Source organism: Acomys minous (assembly GCF_964271855.1).
Source record: "Acomys minous genome assembly, chromosome: 8".
Taxonomy (NCBI): Eukaryota; Metazoa; Chordata; class Mammalia; order Rodentia; family Muridae; genus Acomys; species Acomys minous.
Window position 1 is genome coordinate 16930975 of NC_140489.1, and position 23898 is coordinate 16954872.

The 23898-nt window shown below is 53.2% G+C and overlaps 1 protein-coding gene across 1 annotated transcript in view; it reads left to right on the forward strand.

Annotated features, from left to right (window-relative positions):
* Positions 1–23898, forward strand: part of ITPK1 (inositol-tetrakisphosphate 1-kinase) — a 139656-nt gene that overhangs the window by 111156 nt on the left and 4602 nt on the right. Inside the window, exons 5-9 of the mRNA XM_084792476.1 lie at positions 6991–7089; positions 7567–7607; positions 11132–11297; positions 16490–16557; positions 22424–22586. Coding sequence (XP_084648602.1) covers positions 6991–7089; positions 7567–7607; positions 11132–11297; positions 16490–16557; positions 22424–22586 — 537 coding nt within the window. The remainder of the gene's footprint in view (positions 1–6990; positions 7090–7566; positions 7608–11131; positions 11298–16489; positions 16558–22423; positions 22587–23898) is intronic.

A 23898-nucleotide genomic window follows, 5' to 3' on the forward strand; every position in this document is an offset into this window, starting at 1 on the left:
ACATATGTGGGTACGTGTGTATACACACACACACACACACACACACACACACACACACACACACACACAAGTCACTACAACCAGGTCTCTGTATGTTCTACCAGAACTTGAAACCAGGGTAGCTCTTGCTTCCCAGTGAGGCAACAAGCCCTCCAAGCCAGGCAGCAGAGTAGGGCCACACCCTTAACAGTTTATTTCTTACCAGAGTTTGAAGCAAAGATGGGAGAAGGTGAATCTGTGTCTCTTTTGTTACATAAATTCTTTCATACTTTAAAGTGCATTCTCTCCGCACTGGGGAAGAGGAGTGCCAATACTGTTTTTGTCTTGGCCCCATTGTAGGGAAACTGAGGCACAGAGAAGTAAAGTTTCAGATGGGCTGATAGTGAGAGGTGGGTCTGGGATGCAAACTTGGGTGGCGTGGGTCCTCCTTGGACCTGTTGGAGGCCTAGTCAAGTGGGAGACGGGCCTATGTCCTTGTAAGATGGTGAGTATGGGGGCAAGCACAGCAGGAGGGTCTTCAGCAAGGCACAAGAAGTTGCTTAAGTGACAAAAGTTTCCCAGGCCATGAAGGGGTCCCTGGGGGCCAGCACGTGCAGAGAGGAGGGCCCGAGACCTGGTTGTGTGAATGCTTGCTTTCTGAGAATTCGACAGGAACCTTGAACCTACGTCTCACCTTGCTGTGGCAACAACACCCTGGAGTCCTCCTGCATGACCCCTTGTGAATGAAAAACCGCTTCCTACCACACTTCAGGGACTTTGGGAGAAGGAGACAGCAAAGCCAAAGCCAGTTCTGATAGACCCTGGCTGAGGCACATAGCCCAGCTTGTGGGAACCCACTTTTCACATGGACTCCTCCTTTCAGAGCAGGGGACGATGGGACCCCTCCCCCCCAGTGTGCTGTGGTATTCGTTTGTGTGTTCACAGGCAGGTGCATCCACAGTCATGGCTTATTGTGCTGACCTCTATGAACCCTGGCAGCCCCTCTCTCCTGAGAGTATGCCATCGGTCTACTGCCTGGGAATGGCAGCTGCTGGCCCTGACTTCTGTCCTGGGAGCATAATGTGCCCTCTCCACATCCTGGAGGAGGGTGAGGACAGACCACCGGGCTCTGCCTGCTACCCCAAGAGTGGCTGGGTTTGTATCTTCCGCGTCACATACAGCAACTTTGCTCTTCCTCCTCCAGCTGGGCTGCGGCTCCTGCACATGTGCAGAGCCAGCTTATTGTCCGCCCCAGACTATTGAGCAGGAATTCCTCACCAAGTCCTCATTGTCCCTTCGTAAAGGCACTGCCTGAAGAGGGGGCCACCCAAAAGGGTTGGTATCACAGCATACATAGTACTTCCATCCTACAGGGGACCTCGTACGGAAGAACCAGTGGCATGTCCATCCCATGGACCCCACCTCAAACCTTGGTCCTGGGAACTCAGCCTGTGGAAGCAAGTGGCCACAAGAGCCGCATGCGGGAACAGTGTTCTTGAAGCTGGCTGTGGTGGAGAACAGTCACGGCACGCTGGGGGCAAATTTCAGCAGTCAAGCAGCCCAGGGTCATAGGAATGAAGGTAGTAACAGTGCTCTGTAGAAGCAGAGATGGAAAAGGAAAATTCACCTATAAAAAATGAAAAGCGAAGATGAAAACAAAAACATACCAAGGAAAGCCAGTGAGAGCTGAGCTCTCAACCTTGAGCTTGGATGTCTGACATGCCTGAGGAAGCTGGACATGGACCGGTGAGTGGCCGTGGACTCAGAACATGTCTGCTCCTCTGTGTGTCTCCTCAGCTGGGCTCTGGCTGTGTGCCAGACGGCTAACAACCCAACTCAGCTCCTTGAGTCACCTTCCCCAGGTTCTAGCCTCACAGTGAGCGGCTCCGTCCCTGGTCTGCACCGTCACCACTCAGTTGTTGCCTGCAGAACGCACAGGGCACCGAGCGACCTGGGCACCAGCGCTCATTCCTGCGTGAGCCTCTTCTTGCAGCTAGGGCTTGGCCCTCCCCGAGGGCATTCCAGCCTCGTGCTCTGTGTGAAGCAGCAGAGCTGGACGCCTTGGAGTTTCTCAGGGCCTGACGTTACAGCCCTTAGAGGAAGGCAACCCACCACCTAACCAAAAAAAGCCTCTTACCAACTCCCATCCAGAAATAAGATGACAGATAAATCAACAGCAGTACCCTTCCTCCAGGAGCCAGAAATAGCCTCCCCGGCTCCCAGCGCAGACTTACCAAAAATTCCTTTATCCTGTCCCTGCTCGTGAGGCCACGCTGTGCTTTCCGCGGCTGAGCTGTGGGAGCCTCTGCAGACACTTTCCCTTCCACGGGCAGCTGATACACTCTATGGGAACCGAGGTCATGGGCAGCCAAGGATCCTGCCCTGATCCTGCAAGGCCTGGTCCCATCCTCACTTCCCTCTTAGCAAGGTGGTTCTCTCCTCACCTGCTGAATTGATCCCAGAAACATCCTTGTCATTGACTGTGCCTTCTGCCTGGAAGACATTTTTCTTTCAGATGTGCAGCCCTTTACTGTGCCTCCCCACCCTATTCAGCTAGTCTCTCCCTCACATTGGTCATGCGCACACACCACCTCCAGGGACACCTCAGTACATGTATGTCTTTGTACCACGTGCATGCCTAATGCCTATAGAGATCAGAAGAGGCATCGGAGCTGGGCGTGGTGGCGCACGCCTTTAATCCCAGCACTCAGGAGGCAGAGGCAAGCAGATCGCTGTGAGTTCAAGGCAAGCCTGGTCTACAAAGAAAGTCCCAGACAGCCAAGATAACACAAAGAAACCCTGTCTCGAAAACAAACAAACAAAACAAAACAAAACCAGAAGAGGCATTGGCTCCCCTGGAAGTGGAGTTACAGATGGATGTGAGCCACTTATGTAGGTGCTGGTGTCTCACCCAGCCACCCCCACCCCTAATCCCTGGGAGATGCATTCCCGTACCCCAGTGGATGGTTAAAACTTCAGACAATACTGAGCACTGTGTCTCCCGTGGGTTTCCCTGTTCATACATACCTACAGTGACCTCTAGCATATGGGACTGGAGATGGGGCCCAGGGGGCAGAGTACCGAGCATTTGCGAGTCCACAGGTTCAATCCCCAGCACCACAAAAGTTTAATTTATAAATTGTGTATAGTGAGGGATAAATCATAATTATATAACGAATAGAACAATTATGACAACAGACTACAATCCAGTTGCCACTGCCCCTTTTAAGAAGTTTATTTATTGTGTGCGTACAGGTATATGTATATGTGGAAGTCAGAGAAGAGCTTGTGGGAGTCAGGCTTGGTGGAGGAGTCCTAGTGGGTACCCTGAGTCACTTTCAGCACTACCTGCCTTTTTTGAGACAGGGTTTCACCATATAGCCCAGGCAGCCTTGAACTCCTATTCTCCTGCCTTAGGCTTCCAGAGACCAGTAGGCATATACCAACTCACCCCCAGAGTATCCCTGATCTGCACTTTGGACCTGTATTTGGGGACATGACAGCTGAACTGACAACCCAGTCGGCTCCTGAGTGTGTGCAGCATGGAGTTGAGACCCCACTGCAGTGGATGACCAGAAACCCCAGCACCTCAGCAGGCACACAATTTGTGTGAATTGTTCCTGTACATGGTTTAGGCTGTGCATGACTACAGCTGATGGAGCCTGCGTTCTGGGTTGGGTGAGGCGGTCTGAGGCGGGAAGAGTTGCCTTGGTGATATGTGCTGAAACAGCTGTCTTGGGAGACCTGCCACAGACTAGGCGATCATACTGCTCTGGACAACCTGGATTGCACTCTCAATGGATACTTCTTTTTTTTTTAATTTTTAATTAATTATTTGAGATTTCTTAACAATATATGTTAATTATATCCAACCTCTACTCCTCCCTTAACTCACCCCAGGCCCATCCCCACATCCCCATCCCTCCCCAAATTCAAGTGTCATCCCCCCCTCCCGTTTTTCTAGAGAGGGTTTCTCTGTGTAGCCTTGGCTGTCCTAGACTCACTTTATAGACCAGGCTGGCCTCGAACTCACAGTGATCTGCCTGCCTCTGCCTCCCGAGTGCTGAGATCAAAGGCATGTACCGCTATGCCCAGCTCTCTCGGTCTTTTAAAATAATAACTTACTGAGTTTGGTGTTTGCTGCCTATATGCTCATGGGGATGGGGTCATCCACTGAAGTGCAGTTGACCTCCTCTTGGCCACCTCTGATACTTCCTCCCACAGATATTTGGCAGCTGTCGGTAGCTCCTAATTTAGGGGTTGGTTCTTGTGAGCCCTACCCCGCTCCCATCTTGAGTGTTGATTGGCTCCATCTCATGCAGGCAACCACAGCTCCTGTGAGGTTCTGAGTGCAGTGGTCTGTCTGTGTCCAGAAGACTATTTTGCTCAGTCCTTCCAGACCTCTGGCTTTGACAAATCTTTCTCCCTTGTCTTCCTCAGTGGTCTCAGGGTGGGGGTGGGGATGACATCAGTGTCCCATGTGCAGCTGAGCATTCCACTGACACTTATTCCCTGTACTTTGACCATTGTGAGTGTCTGAGTCAGCCACCCTTAAGGATGCTTCCACTAGCGCCGTTGTGGCCAAAGCACAGAGACCTGGGGCCAGGCCCCCTGGTGTGAGCCCTCAACTGCACTGCTTGCTCGCTATAGAACTCCATTCAAAGAGCTTCACCTCTCTCTCTGGCTGGTTTCTCCATTTGTGAATGGGGTGACTGGGTGCTTCCTTGCGGGGAGGGGAATAGTGTGAGGGTGAGTGACTATGGAGCTGTGTCTGGCACAGAACAAGAGTTTATTGAGATGTTGCCGTAATCGGAGGTGCTGTGTAAACGCCTGCATGGACCACAGCAGGGAAGGTGCTGAGATCTCAGAAGCCAAAATCAGAAGGTCAGGCTGGCCTCCCGACTGAAAACTACGGGGAGGGGAGTCTGGCCACTCTTACAGGACATAGCCTGTAAGACCCCAGCAGCTCCTGAGTCTTCCTGAAAGAGGAAGATGGGCCAAGTCCTGGGCCAGAGGTGTGACCAGACTCCTGCCAGGCCAGGTGGTCCCTGCCTAAGGCTGCTGCGTGCAGAATCCTGCAGGTTATTGGGTGTGAGCACCACCCTGGGCTGCAGGGTCTGTACCCTGCTACATAAAGCCTCATGTACAGTTTGTTGTTTTTTTTCCCCTCCACAGACAGCTATGGAAGAAAGGGCTGCTGGTCACTCACCAGCCTTCCTGGCCAGTCTCTGGCTGTAGGTCGAATGCAGACCTGGGCCTCATTCAGATGATAAAAGCTTACAGCTGTGTGGTAGGACTGCCCCTTCCACCTCCCAGCCCTGATTTTCCTGCGGTCTCTTCTGCTGAACCATTAGGTCAGCCTGCACCCACTCTGCTCTCTTGGGACTGTCATGTGATTTGGGTGGTGCTTGCTCCTGTGCGTCTTATTGGATCTCTACAACCAGACACTGGGGACCACAGGTTGAGGGCGAAGACACATGAGTGATTGGAGCAGTCTACAAATGCTGGCTTCTGACCCCACTCCCAGGGTCCCCAAGGAACTGCAGCCCCAGACTATTGTGCCTGTTTGGAGTTTAGACTTTGCCTAAGGAGAATGAGCTGGGAGGGGAGATTAAACACTCGTGTCCTGCTGTGTTGTTTTTCATGACAAGGACGGGGCTGGATCTTGATTTAATGTGCCGATGAGACAATATCATTTGCTGGTTTGCTTTGGACTTGGTTTCCAATCTGTGGGTAGAAGGCTGCCTACTCCCACTAACACTCAGCCTTTCCAAGTGTCTGTGCCCAGTACAGGGTGGTCGCTGCTCCTGGGAGCTCATGGTCTTTTCAGGGATGGGGACTATGGCAGCTATAACAGGCCAATAATTGAATCATCATTAGGGATTAAAAATACATTTGCTTTCTCACCATAACCTGCATTGTGGTGACCTTGTTTGGCAACAGAAGTATCAGGAAGTATGCATAGAGCTAGTGAGCCTCCGTGGCTTTTCCCCATATCCAACAGTGTTAGAACCCATGGAGTGGTGGGGGCAATGAGATGCCTCAGTGGGAGAAGGTGCCTGCCACCAAGCCTGAGGACCCGAGTTCAATCCCCAGAACTCACATGGTTGAAGGAGAGAACCAGCTCTGGCTGGCAAGTTGTCCTCTGACCTCCACACTTGCCCCTTTCCACACCCACAAATAAAATCAGTATTATTGTCTCTGTATATCTCTGGTCCCTTTGTAGACCAGGCTGGCCTTGAACTCCCAGAGATCAGCCAGCCTCTGCCTTCCAAGTGGCAGGATTAAAGGTGTGAGCCACCACACCTGGCTATTAAAAAAAATTTTTTTTAAATAAGAAAAGAAAGAATCCTCTGGATGAGCTCCAAAGGAGACAGCCACAGCTTCTGAGGCCAGTGGGTGTAGCAGGTCTGGAGCTCGAGAGGGAGGCAGGAGCCTGCTGCGTCTGTGTAAGGGTTAGCATTCTCTTCGTTTCCTCCTTAGAGAGTGGCTTTACAGACTGTAGAGGATGTGTGGGGCGCTGTCAGAACAGTACAGACCTGTGCTCAGAGCTAACCACATGACGTGGTTCTCATGAAACCATCATATAGGTAGAGGAGGCTAGCTACTGAGCTACGGGAGGTGGCAGCAGTGCATCAGGTTAATTTTCAGTGTGCAAAATGGCATCCTGTTGGATATCCCTCTGGGTGTAAACATAAACTCAAAGACTAAGAATTTAGTAACTATAACTGTTAAACTGGGAGTTTTCAGCGCACTTCACATTTTCCAGTTAGCTTATGACAGAGGGCTGGAGAGATGGTCCAGCCATTAAAGGCCCGGCTCATAACCAAAACAGCAGAGATTTTATATTGACAGGAACAGTCGTGGAAAATGTGAGCAAGTGCACTGTGCTCATGGCACACACATGTGCGTGGGGCTGTGGAGTCGGGAGCCAGTCAGAGTTGGGGGCTGTGGAGGTCGGTGCGGAGCATGGCTCTGGCCAGTGTGCTCACTCAATTTCTTTTGCCCTAGATGACAGGATCTGCTCACCGCCCTTCATGGAGCTCACAAGCCTGTGTGGAGATGACACCATGAGGCTGCTGGAGCAGAACGGCCTGGCCTTTCCCTTCAGTACGTACGCTGTGGACTCTAGGGTGAACCTCACTGTTGGGGGAGGGAGTGGTCCTGACAGTTTCCTGGAGATTTGAGCTTGCTTGAAGCAATTGAGGGCCCTGGAGGCCAACAAGAGCACACAGCCTTGCGTCCCTTTCTACTCGTACCTTGAGAAGGAAGGTCCTGGCAGGATGGGCTGAAGGAATGCTTCCTGCTTGGCCTGGATGCATCTGACAATGGTACCCCTGAGCACAGCCACTAATTTGACACCAGTGACTGTCACCTCCTTAGTTCCCACCAGCCCTTTGTGCCCTTTTGCTAAAGGCATCGTGAGAATTCCTTAGCACCCTGAGTGCCCCGGCTCACCCAATGTCAGTATTAAGAGACTGGGCCTGGTTACTGCTTAGGTGGGAGGTTCCTGTGCAGAGGGGCCCAGTCCCCCTTGTCCGCCTGTGTGGTTATTCTAATCCCTCTCTGCTTCTCTTCCCCACATAGTCTGCAAAACCAGAGTGGCTCACGGCACCAACTCTCATGAGGTGAGTGGAAGACTTTCCTAGCTGTGCATCGGTCTCGCATCTGCCCGTCACTCTCACTGAAGCCTCAGTTCTGTTGCTAAAGCCGTGCCTGCTGCCGCTCGCTGTCCTGCTCTGAGCAGCCATAGCTGTGTAGCTCAGTCCTGTCTCCCATTTCCTGTGCCTGTTCCTAAGGCTGCCTTCCCCACCTTAGAGCCTGGCTTAGTCTTCCGCAGGATGCTGGGCAGTTCACACAGCAGACATACCTGTCATCTGGGCCACAGCCTGCCTCTGGTAAGAGTGTACCGTGGGCCACCGCCTTGGTGCATCTTCACGTCTTTCTCTGCATGTGTGCAGACATGTGAGGGGGAGAAAGCGAACTCTCATGAGGGCTCTCAAGAAGGACCCATTCTTGAGTCGGGGCGTGGTGGCGCACACCTTTAATCCCAGCACTCAGGAGGCAGACGCAGGCGGATCATTGTGGGATTGAGGCCAGCATGGTCTACAAAAGCAAGCCCGGGACAGCCAGGGCTACACAGAGAAACCCGGTCTCAAAAAACCTTAAAAAAAAAAAAAGAAAAGAAAAGAAAAAAAGGATCCATTGTTGAGACCCCATCTCCAGGCCTTACCACCTGAAAACACCATTATGCTGGGGCTAAGGGCCTCTTTTTATGTTTGGGAGACACACACATGCAGTTTACAGCAGAACCTACAGAAGTCACAGCACACTGATCTGTCCTTGGTTTTCTGGCCTCCGGTCCATCAGTGGTAGGTGCTGGCTGGACTCTCAGAGAGGCTCTTGAGAGGAGTGTCTCTGTCCTGCTGGTTCAGAGGAGATTTGGGGATAGACCCCCACACCTCCAGTGTGCTGAGACCCCTCCTTCTGCGTGGGTGCCCTCCCTACCGTGGTACCGTGTGAGGACTTAGGGGAAGGGGGCAGTGGCTATGCAGAGGACCCTTGGGTCCCTGCAGTGTTCTTAGCCCTCAAGGTCCCAAAGTCTCAAGGGTAAGCTAAGTGACCCCATGCGGAAAGCCCACCTGTCAGAAATGCTTCCCCAAGAGAAGACTAAAAATAGAAGCTCAGACGCCATGACTTTTTCCAGATCTAGGGCATGCTCATCTCCTGGCAGATGTTTACGGGGAGATGTCTATAAACAGTGTCAGAACACCAGGGGACAGGCTGTGCCAGGGGGTGGCCCTGCCGTGGGAAGGAAGTCATCTCCAGCTGCAAGGGCAGCTGTCTGCTAAGGTCAAGAGCCTTGTGGGGGAATCCTGGCTGCCTGGGTTCCCAGCTGTAGCAGCACCCTGAGGTGCATCTCCTGAGGAAGCCAGGAGGGAGCAGGCACAGCGTTGTTCCCTGTCACCGCCAAGTAGCTCCTCTGTTCGACAGGGGAGGGCAGCTTTGGGATAGCACAGGGCCAGCTACTGCCAGTGCTGTGTGTTGCCCGCTGCGCACCTTCAGGTAATTACTATGCCTCTCTGAGCATCTGCCCACAGTTATAACTGGAGATTTGCTGACAGTTACGGGTAAGGGAGTTACCGTGGGAGCTTGCCGTGGAGCCAGGCCCACACAATTGTTAGAATCACTATTGTAGGGACAGCTGCTCCACGGTGTGATTTATGCATACAGATCTGGGCAGGCCCCTGTTGGGCCACTGGCATTCAACCCCTAGGTGTGGTCATCACACCCCCAGGGAGGCCACCTGGCTCCCAGGTATATGCAGACGCATGTCCTCTGTTGCTGTTCTTCCAGTCCATAGCCAGCGGTGTGCACCCCATCCTTAGGCACATGAAGACCCATTGCATATGGGGGGAGGGGTGGGCAGGAAGTTTGACACTTGAGAGAATACCTTCTTTGGAGTGGACGGGGTGAGGGGCCGGCGCTCCTATCTTTCATGAGGGTGGAGATGACACTGCATGCAGGGGACTGTTGGCAGGAAAAAGGGGGCTTTTCAGGGGGGGCCTCTCATCTATGGCCCAGCCTGGTGCTCCATGCCTCTGCCCCCCCCCCTCCCAGCTCCATCATCAGCCCTCATGACCTGGAACCCCTGGCCCCTGGACATTTGTAAGTTAGTGCACACATATGAGCTCTGCAGGGCAGGGCAGGGCAGGCAGTCCTTCTCTCTCCCTCATGTCCCAACTACAACTCAGCACAGCCACATTTGCTGGTAGACATTGCTTCCAGCAAGGAGCGTGGGACTCGGACAGGTCTGTGCTGGGTAGTGTGTGTCAACACCAGGGGGCTTCAGCCTTCAGGTCCATAGCATCTGTGTTCTTTGCTGCCTCCCACACTGGGCCCCTCATTTTTGTAAGAAGCTTGAGGGGTCATTCTTGAGACCCCCCAGCCCTACCTGCATACACACTGGTTTTTCCATGTGGCTTGCGTTTTGGCTTCTGTCCTGCCCTGCTGAGCTTTGGCAACGGAGCGGTGTTCTATGGGAGCTGGTGTCCTGTGAGCTTGACAGCTGGTCAGGTGGCCATCTGTCCAGCCTCGTTAGCCCTACCCAGTGGCCCTGGAATGTGCCTGGGCTCTTTCCTGGCCATGAAGTGAGTGATCTGGCTCAAGCCACTAGTTCAGGTGGGCAGGGGCAACCCCTTGTTCCCAGCATCCTTAGGGCAGATCCGAGTAGACTCCAGATACAGCTTGCGACGGAAGAGAAGAGGGCACAGTTGCCCTCCCCGCCACACTCAGTCCCCATCAGAGCCTCTGTCAGCATGTTTGTCCCTAGAGGAGCTCGAGTCTAGGACAAAGTTGTATTCCAGTTCTATGAGTATCGTGTGACTGTGTAAGAGGGCATGGTGGGGTGCCCGTCCTCTCACTGTCCTGTAGATCACTCACCGAAGCTTGCAGGCCCTCAGTTTCTTTACCTGTAAAAGTCTCAGGCACTGTGAGTCTGGCACCGGGGCACTCAGTGCTTGCAGTGATGGCAAAGCAAGAGGCGAGTCTGACCCAAGGCCTCCAATCCCGGCCCGTAGTATCGGCTTCCAGTCTTTACTTTTTGGATCTTTGGTGGAAGAGCCACCAGGTGTCATAAGCAACGACTAGCACCCAACCTAGGGACCCCTCCATCTCCAGAATCACAGTGAATGATGCTCTCGGAAGCTCTGGGGTTCGCGGCCCGCTCAGCTTTACGTGGCAGACCCTGTGGGTGCAGCGTTTTCCAACCCCGCCACACACACACAGCACAGGCTACTGAGTCCACAGATGTTCCTGCACACTGCTCCACTTACCCTGCCTTGAAGCCCTCCTTCTCTGGGGAGTCCTCAAAGAAGGACTCATTGTCCCTGAGGGGATTAGAGGGGGCCCTCTGGAAAGCCGCCTCGGACTCCAGGGAGGAGCCCTTCACATGGTCACATCCATCCATCTTGGGCACTAGCTCTTTGCCACGGGGCCAGGGAGAGGTCATGGCATGGTGGGGGAGAGTCTGTGGAGGATCCCTTTTCATGTTCACCTCCATCCATCCTCAGCATCTGCTGTCTTGGGCCATTCAAGCCACTGTGTTGGAAGCTGGTGACCCTGACACAGCCTTTGGCCTTTGTTTCCGCAGATGGCCATTGTGTTCAACCAGGAGGGCCTGAGTGCCATTCAGCCTCCCTGTGTGGTCCAGAACTTCATCAACCACAACGCCGTGCTGTACAAGGTGTTTGTAGTGGGCGAGTCCTACACGGTGGTTCAGAGACCCTCGCTCAAGAACTTCTCTGCGGGCACATCAGGTAATCCACTGCCCCTCATAGAGTCACCCTGTGCCTGATCCTGGGGCAGAGCTGGGATGGATACCCAGTGTCTGCCTGTCTCCTCCTGGTATTCCTTGTTATTTCTTGGTTAGGGAGAGCTGTATACAGTAGATGCATTAAAAAGGTCCCGGGAGAACCAACAAGAGACCCTGTCATAGGTTCTGTGGGGCTCCAGCCCTCGGAGCCGTTGCCAATTCCAGGAAGGAGGTCCCTTGGCCTACCCAGTGTTGGTATGCCAGAGTGGGTGTGGCCAGCCCAGTGTGGGAGGGGAGGGAGGGAGATGGTTGCTGGCTGCTCTGCGTGCCACCTTTGCCTAGCGTGTCCACTTTTCAAAAGAAGACCTGGAGTCTGATTTATCTCCAGCATCCAGAGTCATCAAAGTGTGACAGGGCTTCCATAGCAGGCAATAGTGGCTAAGTCACAAAGATCTCTGTAGAGGATGTCTGGCAAGTCCCAGGGGGTATAATCACCCCTGCCATGCCACAGTGAACCTCCCTCGAATCGATAGGCAGGCCTCTAGTGTCCCCCGTGTCACCTGGGAGAGGTGCTTGTGTGACTCATTGTCCTTGAGGGTCTTGGAGGGGGCCCTCTCGAGATCTGCCTTGGAGTCCGTGGAGGACCCCTTTCCGTGCCCACCCCCATCCATCCTGAGCATCCGCTGTCTTGGGCCATTCAAAAACATGCTGACACTCAAGCTGCTCAGAAGAAGGTTCTAGCAGTTCTGAAGGCTCCTTTTAAGGCAAGGTCTAGAATTTTGGGGGTCCGGGCAATGCCTTTTGGAACCAGCATAGATAGCTCTTTCTCCCTGAGGGTGTCTTGGACACTGGATTTCCCAATGAGGCCTGCTTCTGCCTAGGAGGAAAGAGCTGTCCCTAAGCACCAGCCAGCTCTAGCTGAGCAAGCAGTGGCCTTCCTCAAGGCCCCAGAAGGCCCTGTTTGGGGACTGCTTGTTGTCAACCCTTCAGGGCTTGTTGCGATCTCTCCTCCCGTTGTCCCCTCTGAATCTTCCCCTCCTGCTGAGACCAGATGGCCTTCGAAGCAAGGGCTTAGCACAGTCCCATCCTGATACTGGTCCCAGCACTTGTCCACTGAGAACATGCCACAAGGGCAGTGGTAGACAAATGTCACGTGTACCACCAAGAGATAGTCTTGCAGGCTGTGGGACACAGGAGACTAAGGTTTTTACAAAAACACTTGTTTGCCTGACTTTAAAAAAAATACATCCATTGAACCTATGAAAGGTGTGTTTATTCAGTTAAGTTCGCGCTGGCTGACGGCGCCTAGCAGTGGATTGTCACTTAGCATGAAGGGAATCCAGTCCCATCCCCGCTGTACCCTCCCCCCCACACACACTCCCACACAGTAGAGTATTGCTTAGCATGAAGGGGTCCATGTTCCATCCCCCCAGTACTATGTGCGCATGTGTGCGTGCACACACACACACACGTTATACCTTGCTATGACACACCCGTTCCTTTCCTACCCAGATCATTTCATCTGATGAAGTTTGGCATCTAATCTCGCTTCTTGCTCCCACAAAAGCATGTCTGTTCACTACTTCCCCCTCTTTCTTCTCTTCCTGGTTGTAAAGCACTAGGCTAGTATCTGCCTATGCACTCAGGGAGCTTGGAATACTAAAGGCCAGAACCCGGCAGTGTGTCTTCTCTTGTGACTGTTTCTAGGCCACTAAGTGCCCTGAGGCATAAAATTCAGAGGTGGGCTGGGCATCAAAGTGACATTCACTGAGTCCGTCTGGTCCAGAAGTGGCATGGTCCCAGCTTGCCTGCACGTCCTTTGCCTGACCAGGAAGACCTTAGGTTTCAGTGGCCCTTTCTCCTGACTAGTTGCAAAGGGGGCTTTGGGGCTCAGGCTTCTGCCTGGAGCCCACCCAACCTTTGAGCTCCCTGCCACACAGTGTGGCAGGTCCCTCGGCTTCCTGTGTGCACCTTGGGAGGTAGATTTCCCGGCTTGGGGTTGTTTCAGACAAGGGCACTTCCAGTCCACAGCTGCCATTCCCCTTTGAGTCTCACATGCATTTCTGCCCTCTCTGTGTCAGTGTCCAAAGTCAGACGTGTGACCCTGTAACTGTGGTACCTTATGGGCACCAGAACCCAAGGAGTTTACCAAGAAAACCAGCATTGTGCCAGCCACTAAGGAGTGTGCTCACGTTCTCTGCCTTTGGTTCACACCGCCCTTTTGGGGGTCGTATATCAGATAACTTACCTTAAGATGCATAACGGCAGAATTACAGTTACAAAGTAGCAACAAAAATAATTTAACAGTTGGGGATGACCACAGCATGAGGAGCTGGATTAAAGGGTCGCAGCGTTAGGAAGGAGGACCACTGCTCTAGGTGTCTCTAGGTTCCTTCCTGGTTTCCCTTTCATCCCTGTACCTTGACCCAGAAGCCATGTTGACTTGGGCTCCTAGCTTTGTGTAAAGGCTTTACGCCCCCTTTCCCTCCTGGTCCTAAGGGTACATAAAAGAGTGGTGCCTCTTCTTTGAAAGGATGAGTAACTACCTCCAGGGCTTATCCTAGTCATTTGATGCTGTTGTTGGATGAGAGCGATATGCAAATGAGTGGGTGGGGCTGTGCCTCCAAGGAGACTGCAGCTGGAGATAACCTGGTTTACGATCTGTAGTTGGCTGAGCTGACAGGATGCCTCAAGTCATAAGATGCTGCTTTTATTGAACATGCCGTAGACTCACCCTGGGTGGTGTGCCAGGGGGCCAGCCAGGCAGGTTTATGAGCAGTGTGTGTTCCAGAGAGGAGTACACACAGGAAAGACATAACTGGAGGGCCGGCTAGAGGGCTTCAGGGGACATGGGCAAGTGCTGGGACACTGGTTGCGGTAGCAGAGAGCCCTGTGGGGAAGACCTAAGCAGGGTAACTACAGGCACTGGCACCTCTGCAAAGTAGGTGCTTAATGACAGGGTGGTTGCACACACCATGAGGAAAGACAGGAGGCTGAAAACAGCACGGTCACAGCTTAGCTTGCTGAGATATCTGAGCCAGTCTGGTCCTATACCCTCCTTTTGAATGTTTTTTTTTTTCCTCCCTGAGAGCAAAGCCACCTGGTGGCCATCCCCTTGGCCTCATATTCTTCTCGGAAATTGGGGATGGCCCCCATGCCAAGTGTTTGTGGGACTAGCCCAGGAGCAGTCGCTGGCTGGCGCTCCCAAATGATTAGTTCTCCTGAGAGAAGGAGCCTTGCTGCCTCCCACACCTGCTAGCAGAACCAGCTGTCTCGAACCTTCCTAAGGAGCCAGGCACAGTGCTGATGCCTAGCCACCGCCAACCCATCGCAGCTCCCCTCAGTCCCTTGGGAACTGGCATGGCTGGAAGCTGTGCCCTCTTCCATCTCTGCTGCACATGGCAAGGTGCTGGGCCTGTTCCTCAGCCCGGGACATCACTTGGTTAGTAGTGCTCAGGCCAGAGTGCCCAGTCAGGATAGAGGGTAGCTTCCCTTTGAGTTATCTGTACATTTGATCTGTCCGTATGAGGACATGATCTGGCTGGTGTAGTAGGCACCACGAGTCTCTGGCAATCTCTTCCTAACACCAGCAAGTGCCGGTATGCACTTCATGCCAGCTCCTACAAGCCTCCCTGAGTGTTACTGTGTCTACCTGCTCCTGGTGGCCTGGCCTCACACCACAGGCCTGCTCTGCTGTTCTCTGGCCTTTGCTCTTGGGGACCTATAGAGTCTTAGGAGGGAGGTACCCCAAGTTCAGGATGTTCCAGGAGGAGAAGGCTGGCAGTGCCTGCAGAGGGCCAGAGAGCCATCTTATGTGGCAGAGTCCTGCTCTGGCCTCTGGCCTGTCAGGCTCTGCCACCTCCTGAAGGTTCGCTTGTGCCCGAGAGTAGGGACCAGTGGGCGTGCTTGACACAAGTCCCGCAGGGTGTTTATTTTCCTCAGGCTCCTCCCCAGGACCATCTCTCATGCCCCCCGTCTGGACTGGCTCTGGTCGGAGCAGCGGGAGGACTGTCGGGCACACCGGGGTGGCCAGGGGCCTCTGTGCCCCACTAGCGGGAAGGATGCCAGGTACTTCAGCGCCTGCCTGCTTGGCTCTGCCTGAATCACTTCCTTGTGCATGATTTTTACGGCGCCGTAGAGTCGTGGAGCTGCTGGGGGTCATGGCAGCCGCAACAGGCACCTGAGCCCTGGCACACAGGCCCTCATCCAGTGCCCATCTTGCCCTAATGCTTGGGGGCCTGGGTCCCAGGGATGATCACCATGCCCCGCAGGGCGGGGTCCATGACACCTCTTTTGCAAGAACTTGAGCAAGGGTTGTCAGGATCCCCTCGGGGAGGCTTCTAGCCCAGATTGGCCCTGTGCTACTCCTGGTGCGGGTGGGGCTGTGAGGGGGTAATGACCAGGACTCAGCCCCTAGGCTTGTGGTTTTGTGATTCTCGCCCTAGCGTGTCCATGCTTCCAAGTGCTTAAGAACATTGCAAAATGTCCAGCCAAGCTTACACACCTCCCTGGAGCAGTCGTGGCATACTCCTCCTCAAGGACGTTTGTACTAGGGGCGTAAATGAACGCACCATCACATTCCAGGGACTGAGCCGCCTCTCTGGTGTCTGGTGGGGCTGAGCGATGGTGGGAGGCAGCAGCTGTGGAATAGGCCATGTGGCGTGGAGGTGACTGGGACATCGAAAGGCTTTCCTGGGGAGCCTAGGGGAGCCTTTGCTCAGGTTCCTGTTAAGTAGTTGGGAACCTTTGTCTGTTAAGCTCGCATAGGAGTGGCCGCCTGATTGGGGGGTACCTGGACCAAATGACGTTTGGTAGGCTTCCTCACCTCAGGACACTCCAGACCTTTGATATCTGGGTGCACAGTGTCCCACTCCCATTGCTCCCCTCCCCCTTTCCCAGCCTCCTGTGCATACTTAACGACCTGCCCAGCCTTAGGTGCTAAGGAATCCACATACAGTGCTGTAAGATGGTAGTGAAGGTTTCCGAGAAAACCACTCAATTTTATGTGGGAGGAGAAATTGAAACTGGGGTCCTGACTGTGCTACAGCTGCGGGTGCCTAGCTCCCAGGAGCCCTGGGCTGCTGTGGCTGCGGAGCCAGAAGCCACCCAGAGCGTGACTGGGGTGGTGCTGCCCCCTGGTGTTGATCTAATTCACTCTATGTTTTCTGTTTTTGGTTGTTTTTTCTTTTTTCCCAGACCGCGAGTCCATCTTCTTTAACAGCCATAATGTGTCAAAGCCGGAGTCTTCATCAGTCCTCACTGAGGTACGTGTCTCATCCGTGGTGGTCTGGCATGAGACCTCCTGCATGGCAGCCTGGAGAGGGATGTGCCTCTTTCATGGAGTCCCCAGCTGAGCTGTCTGGCAGGCCCAGGGTAGCAAGAAGGAACCTTGTCTCCACACAAAGGACCCACACAGTCTTGTCAGTGGGCATCACGGCCATGTATGTGTCTAGCGAGTGAGCATAGTGGGCCTGGTGAGGACTGCTTACAGGGAGGCATCCTCGCCCCTGACATCGTGGCTGGTATTTAGTGAGCACCGATACGTTAGGCTTGGGGGCAGGGAGGGTACTTAGTGGCCTTGCAGCAGAAAGGATGACCAGCTTGGAGACATCACCAACCGAGTTCACACAGAAGCAAGCAGGGATTTGATCCCCACCTGTCTGATTGCAAAGTTGAGTCTTCTAGAAATTTCCTTCCTTGCTAGTGACATAAAGTGCTTTGGGCACCGGGCATGGTGGCGCACGCCTTTAATCCCAGCACTCGGGAGGCAGAGGCAGGCGGATCACTGTGAGTTCGAGGCCAGCCTGGTCTACAAAGTGAGTCCAGGATGACCAAGGCTCCACAGAGAAACCTTGTCTCGAAAAACCAAAAAAAAAAAAAAAAAAAAAAAAGTGCTTTGGGCTTAAGTCTTCTGTTTCCTCCAGAAGCCTGGCCTCTGCTGGCTTCCTGCTCTTCTGAGATGCAGCCAGGTGTTCTTTTTCCTCTCCTGGTTGGATTCAATAGCAGAAACTGCCGGTAACTGACCTGGTCTCAGGGCCCTGGCCTAGCCTCGTGTTCCTGACCACTGACCTCAGCAGCCCAGCAGTTCCGTTTTTGTTTGAGACAGGGTCTCACTGTATGACTCTGGCTGGCCTCAAACTCCCAGATCCGTCTGCCTCTGCTTCCTGAGTGAGTGCTGGGATTAAAGGCGGGCACCGCTAGCTTAGCTAGTTCCTTGTTTGTGTTTCCTCCAGCTTATGCAACCTATGCTAAGAAATAGAGTGTGGCATTGCCAGGGACCTAGAAGGATACTGCTGTCCCTGGAACAAATAGGAAAGCTTTGGATCAACAATTTTTTTTAAACGTGTGTGTGTGTGTGTGTGTGTGTGTGTGTGTGTGTGCGCGCGCGCGCTTGCACATGCCACATGGAAGTGAGAGGACAACTTTGTGGAGTGGTTCTTTCCATCTCAGCTGTATGTGTGTTCTGAGGATTGAACTCATGTCTCTAGACTTTTACACACTAAGCCTTCTCTCATCCATCCAGGGCACCAGATCTTAAGCCGACTCTCACAGAGCTGTCTGTGCACACTGAGAGACATAGTAGTGCCTTGTATGTGGAGGGTTCTGTTCTCCACCTGTCAGGATCACTGGCACCCTGCTCCTCCCACAAGGCCACTGAGAACCATGGTGGCACAGGGATGGTGGCCTTCAACAGTCTTCCAGAGAAGCCATCCTTGATGATGTCCGTGCAAAGTATAGGACTGATGGCTGCTGGGACTATTAGCCTATGCCAGAGGGATGCCCTGAGGGCTCGGCGCAGTGAGCCACCTCAAGTCACCTTCTTGGTGGTAGTCACCCTATTGGTCACACGCTGCTTTGCCATGCATGTCATTGTCACGGAAAGGGTCTGCATGTATACAACAGGGTTCACACACACACACACACACACACACACACACACACACACACACACACACACAACGGCCTGTGATCACCCCAAACTTCCACTCACCACATGGAACCCTTCAGAGATGAAACCTTGTGAAAGGAAAAGACTGCAGAAAGGCAAACAAGCCTTTTCCTCAGGGACGTCACCCTCCAGGACACCTTCAAGCTGAGCTGTGAGTTGATTGTCTTCCCAGGAACCAGTGGCCAGAGCATACTCTTTACCCTCTGGTCCCAAAAAGTGCTATGCAGAGACCTCTGTTAACCTTGAAGGCCCGCTTCACCCCCAGACAATTAATTGCCTTTGACAGTGGGCCTAGATTTTCCCTAAGCTTTTAGACCCCAAACACCTTTCACTATGAGAGTCAGTGCAGGGGACTATATTAAGCATAGGCTCCCAGGTGTAGCTCAGTGGCAGGCGCTTGGGACACACACACACACACACGGACACACACATGGACACACACATAGCCCAGCACTGCCGTAATGGGTAAGGGGAATTATCATGGAGCTGCCTGAGATCTGACCTGAGTTACATCACCTGCCTGAGCATCTGTGAGTCACTAGGAGTGCCTGTGTCCGATGTGTGCATCTGTAAGCACTTTGTGTCAGCTGCTACAGGGGTTGAGGGTCACCAGGTCAACCCACAGGAGCACCTGCTGGACAGGTCCCTTTTCTCCTTTCCCAGAACTGCACAGCTCAATTGGCGTGGGTTTACAGGCTCATCTGTATGCCTTGTCTGGTCCCAGCCCCGCTGTTTGGTTTTGGATAATCAGATGGCTTCGGGAGGATTTCTGAGATTCTTCAGCTGAGCTAAGAAAGTGTATTTTATAAGCAGCATGTCATGAGGCCCTGTAGCAGGCAGCAGCCAGGGCTGCCTCGCTCCCAGGCACTGCACCATGAGCCTCAGATATCCGCTCAGCCGTCCTCACTCTCGGCCTAGGTATTTTTATTAGCCTATTCACTAGGGTGGAAAAACAAGGCCCAGGAGGGCTGTGAGACAGATCAGGGCTGCATAGTGCAGACAGGAAGGCCAAGGTTGGTCTCTGACTTGTTTGGGATCCTGGGCTGGGCCAAGCCACTGACCCAAGTGACCAGGAAGCTCAGGCAGGGCTGAGTGCCCATTGTAGCCAGATGGCGGCTGCCGCCTGAGGGAACACTTTCCCTAGGTCAGGCCCTGGGCACCTGTATTTCAAGTGAAAGTGGCCTGCTGTTCTGCAGAGCAGTGAGGATAGCCGGAGCAGCAGGGCGTGGATGGGGCACATGTGTCTGTCCCTGCTCAGCATATGTCTGGAAGTCTCCTATGGTCTATTTTACAATCCTTTGTATTGGTAACCAGGGCTTTTTTATTTGATTGTTGTCCTAGTTAGGGTTACTATTGCTACGAAGAAACACCATGACCAAAGCAACTTAGGGAAGAAAGGGTTTATTCCGTTTATATTTCCACACCAAAGTTCATCATGAAAGGAAGTCAAGACAGGAACTCAATCAGCGCAGGAACCTGGAGTGGGAGCTGATGCAGAGGCCATGGAGGGTGCTGCTTACTGGCTTGCTCCCCATGGCTTGTTTAGCCTGCTTTCTTTTCTTTTCTTTTTGGTTTTTCAAGACAGGGTTTCTCTGTGTAGCTCTGGCTGTCCTAGACTCACTTTGTAGACCAGGCTGGCATCAAACTCACAGACATCCACCTGCCTCTGCCTTCTGAGTGCTAAGACTACAGGCATGCGCCGCTGGACCAGTCCAGCCTGCTTTTTTCTTTTCTTTTCTTTTTTTTGAGACAAGGTTTCTCTCTGTAGCCTTGGCTGTCCTGGACTCTCTTTGTAGACCAGGCTGACCTTGAATTTATAGCAGTCCACCTGCCTCTGCCTCCCAATTGCTGGGATTAAAGGTGTGTGCCACCACGCCTGTCTCAGCCTGCTTTCTTATAGAACCCAGAACATCAGTGTGGGATGGCACCACCCACAATGGGCTAGGCCCTCCACCATCAGTCACTAATTAAGAAAATGCCCTACAGGCTGAGGCTGGCCCACAGCATAATCTTAGGAGACATTTGCTCAGTTGAGGCTTCCTCCTGTCCAATGACACTAGTTTGGGGCAAGTTGTACGGGTGTCTTGTTTTGAGATAGGGTCTCACTTTGTGGCCCTAGCTGGCCTGGAACATAGAGATATGTAAAGCAGATTGAAATTGGCAGAGATGCCCCTTCCCAAGTGCTGGGATTAAAGGTATACACTACCACACCCAGCGTTTTCTGTGCCTTTTAAATTGAAACAAAAATTTGCATGTGTAAAATCAGCTACTTTAAGTAGCTTTTTAAAGATTTAACTTTTTATTGTATATGTATGAGTGTTTTGCCTGCATGTGTGTATGGCTGTGCACCACACGCATGCTGTGCCTGCAGAGGTCAGAAGAGGGCGTCAGGTCCCATGTGGGTCCTGGTAGCCGAGTGCAGGTCTTCTGAAAGAGCAGCCAGTGCTCTTAACTGCTGAGCCATCAGTCCAATTCCTAAAGTGAATAATTTAGTAGCAACAGTCACACTGCTGATGTTGTATAGACAACCTCTATTTAGTTCCAAAACAATTCCGTGCCCCACCTCCCCTCCTCACCCCTCCCCCATTCCCTCCCACCCCCACCCCTACCCCCACCCCCATGAGCATTCAGTCCCCATTCCTCTTACCCCAGCCTCTGGCCACCTCAGGTCTGACTTCCTTCTGGATGAACTGAAACTCTTCCGGGCACTGTATTTAAGTGGGATCTTCAACACTTTGCTCCTCAAATGCTTCCTGTCACTTGGCATGGTTTATGGAAGAATCCCAGCCCTTCTTTGTGTGGATGAACTACAGTTTGTCCATTTGTCTGCTGACGGATAGTTAGGCTGTCTGGAAGCTTTGGTCATTGGAAAAGTGCAACAGTTAACCACTGGTGTCCAAGGGTGTCTTTGAGGCCTTTTAAAATCCCTAATAGACTTATCTATCAGGGCCCTAAGGTAGTCTGTGCTTTAACCTTTTAAGAAAAAAATTTTTTTTAATTTATTCATTTGTTTGTGTGAAGGGCCAGGGGGCAGTGTTCAGGAGCCAGTGTTCTCTTTCCAGCATGTGGGTCCCAGGGACCAGACTCAGGCCATCAGGCTTGGTAGCAAGAGCTTTAGCCCACTGAGCCATCTCAGCTGCCCAGTGTGTTTAAAGCCCTTGACTCCGTTTCATTTCCCACTTTGGTGTGAACCCACCTGTTCCCCCCAGAACTCAGTACTTAGTGACAGCTGGTGGGCACCCTATTGTGACTGATTTATTTCAACATGAGCAGTGTAGTCTGTGTCTTCACAGCCAGGCCCTGTAGTCTGTTCCCACCTTGATGTCCCTCCCAGCAAGTCTAAGACAGAGGCCTAGTCAATCCCATTGTAAAGACACTCAAGTGGAGGCGCATGCCAGGCGCCTCAGCTCCAGGTCCACGGAGCTGAGAAGTCTCTGGTGGGATTCGGATCTGTGTTCTCATCCACAACCCCTCCCCGGGCCTCTTTCTTCTTCCTCAGAGGCCCTGGCCCACAGCTGTATGTGAGGACGCATGCCTTTCCCAGGAAGCAGAAAACACTGCGACACTGGAGGGGTCGGGGGCAGGGTGGGCAGACAGAGGCCTGTGGAGAACATTGTGGGTTAAAATCGGCAGGAGCATCAGCCAGTAGCACCTCTGGAAATAGCCCAGGTCACGTGGCATGGGGTATTGTTTGCAAGCACCCAGCTCATCACAGCTGGGAAGAAAGAAGCACAAGGCTACTTGGGGACCTGTTTCCTGGGCCCTCAGCCTTACTCCTGCAGGCTGCCAGCAAAGATGGCTTGATGTTGGGGTGCCAATCAGTACCCCTGTACTCCATCTGCCTTCTGCCTGGCTGTGTCTGGCCCCCATGCTCTCTTCACTTTAATGTCCGCTTCCATAACAGACCACACCCTTCCTCCCTTCTATGACCTGGACCAGCCCTTGGCCCTCTATGAGCCCGTTTCTCCACCTGTTAAGGCACTGGTATCAGCCTCTCCTGTGGTGCTTGAGCACAAAGTCCTCTGCTTCCTGCACCGATGCCTCCAGGGCCTGGCAGGCTTGGACTTTGGTGGGCTGATCCCACTTCCTTCCTGGAAGGATGGTAGGGCTTTTCATGAGATGGGTCTACTCTGTATGGTACCTTAGCCACAAAAGCCTGACTCGTGTTGTGTGTTTGACAGCTGGACAAGATCGAGGGCGTGTTCGAAAGGCCAAGTGATGAGGTTATCCGAGAGCTGTCCCGGGCTCTGCGGCAGGCGCTGGGAGTGTCGCTTTTTGGAATCGACATCATCATTAACAACCAGACCGGGCAGCATGCTGTCATTGATGTCAATGCCTTCCCAGGTGAGCAGCAGGGCTGGGTGACCATGCACTGGCGGACCCCTGGCTGCCTAATATCTTCTGTGGGAAATGAGTCAGCTCGGCTGGAGATGGGAGAACCCCTCCTCATTCTGGGGTCTTAAGGCAAGTGCTACCCCTGTGCAGCCTCAGCCGTGAAGCCCCAGATGTCTAGCTGTTGGGGGTACCACACCTGAGCATCACACAGCACTGTATACTCTACCTCCCTCTTTTAATCCTGCCATCAGCCTTACCCTGAGTGGCCTAATCAGTCCATCCCATTGGCCCTTCCAGACCCAAGGAGCTAAAAGGAACTTGGAGAAAAGACTCAGCCCCTATCATTCACAGGGAGGGAGGGAGACTGAGGCCAGCCCAGTAGCAGCATTTTTCTGAGGTCACATAGCATGGCCCTGCCACCACATTGCCCACTGTCTGCTGCCACAAAGATTCTCCACCCTGCTCCTTGGGACACTTCTAGCTTGGAGCCTGACTCAGCTGAACGTCCCTAGGTCTCCACTCAACCGGGGGGGACCTGGGGATTTCTACCAGCTGAGTCCTAGCCTGGACCCCTTGGGCTGGCAGGGAGAGAGAGCAAGTATAACGCTCAGAGCCAGCATGCCTAGGCTCATCTCATGCCCTGGAGATCCTATGGCCAGTGGTCCGCATCGTCACTGCAGTTGAGAGGTGTAGAAACCTCCTGGCTCGTGCCTGTCATCTCAGCATTCAGCGGGCTAAGGCATCCTGGGGACTCAATGCCTGTATCCCCTTAACATCAGAGAGTATACGGGAGCCACACTACAGCATCACAGCAGGAAACCAGCGACCCCAAGGAGCCCACCAGCTCCATCTGTCTGTCATTCAGCTGACACCTGCCTGAGGCTACATGTCCTGCTCTCAGAGCTCACACCACAGTTGGAGGAGGCAGGCAATGGGGGTGGAGCAGCTGGGGTACCAGGAGGAGCGGAATGGGTCAGACTTGGGCTCTCCCTCTGGGTAAAGTAGAAGCATCCTATGCCTGAGGACTGTGTCTGAGCAGCATGCTCACACCCAGCCCGTTGAGTTTCCCAACCCTCTAGGTGTAGGTGGTGGGGCCTTTGAGGTCAGCTAGAGTATAGAGTGAGGGGACTCCTCCATGTGAGGAGTGTCAGAAGGGGGAAGTAAAGACATGGGGTGATCTGAGAACATAGGCCACTATTGGGTTGAGAGTAGAGACTTAGGGTCACTGAGAAAGCATTGGGAGGGGCAGACACACCCCTCCACTGGTGATGGGAAGCCCCTCCCAACAGCCAAATAGATCGCAAAGGCAAGAGAGCCTCTT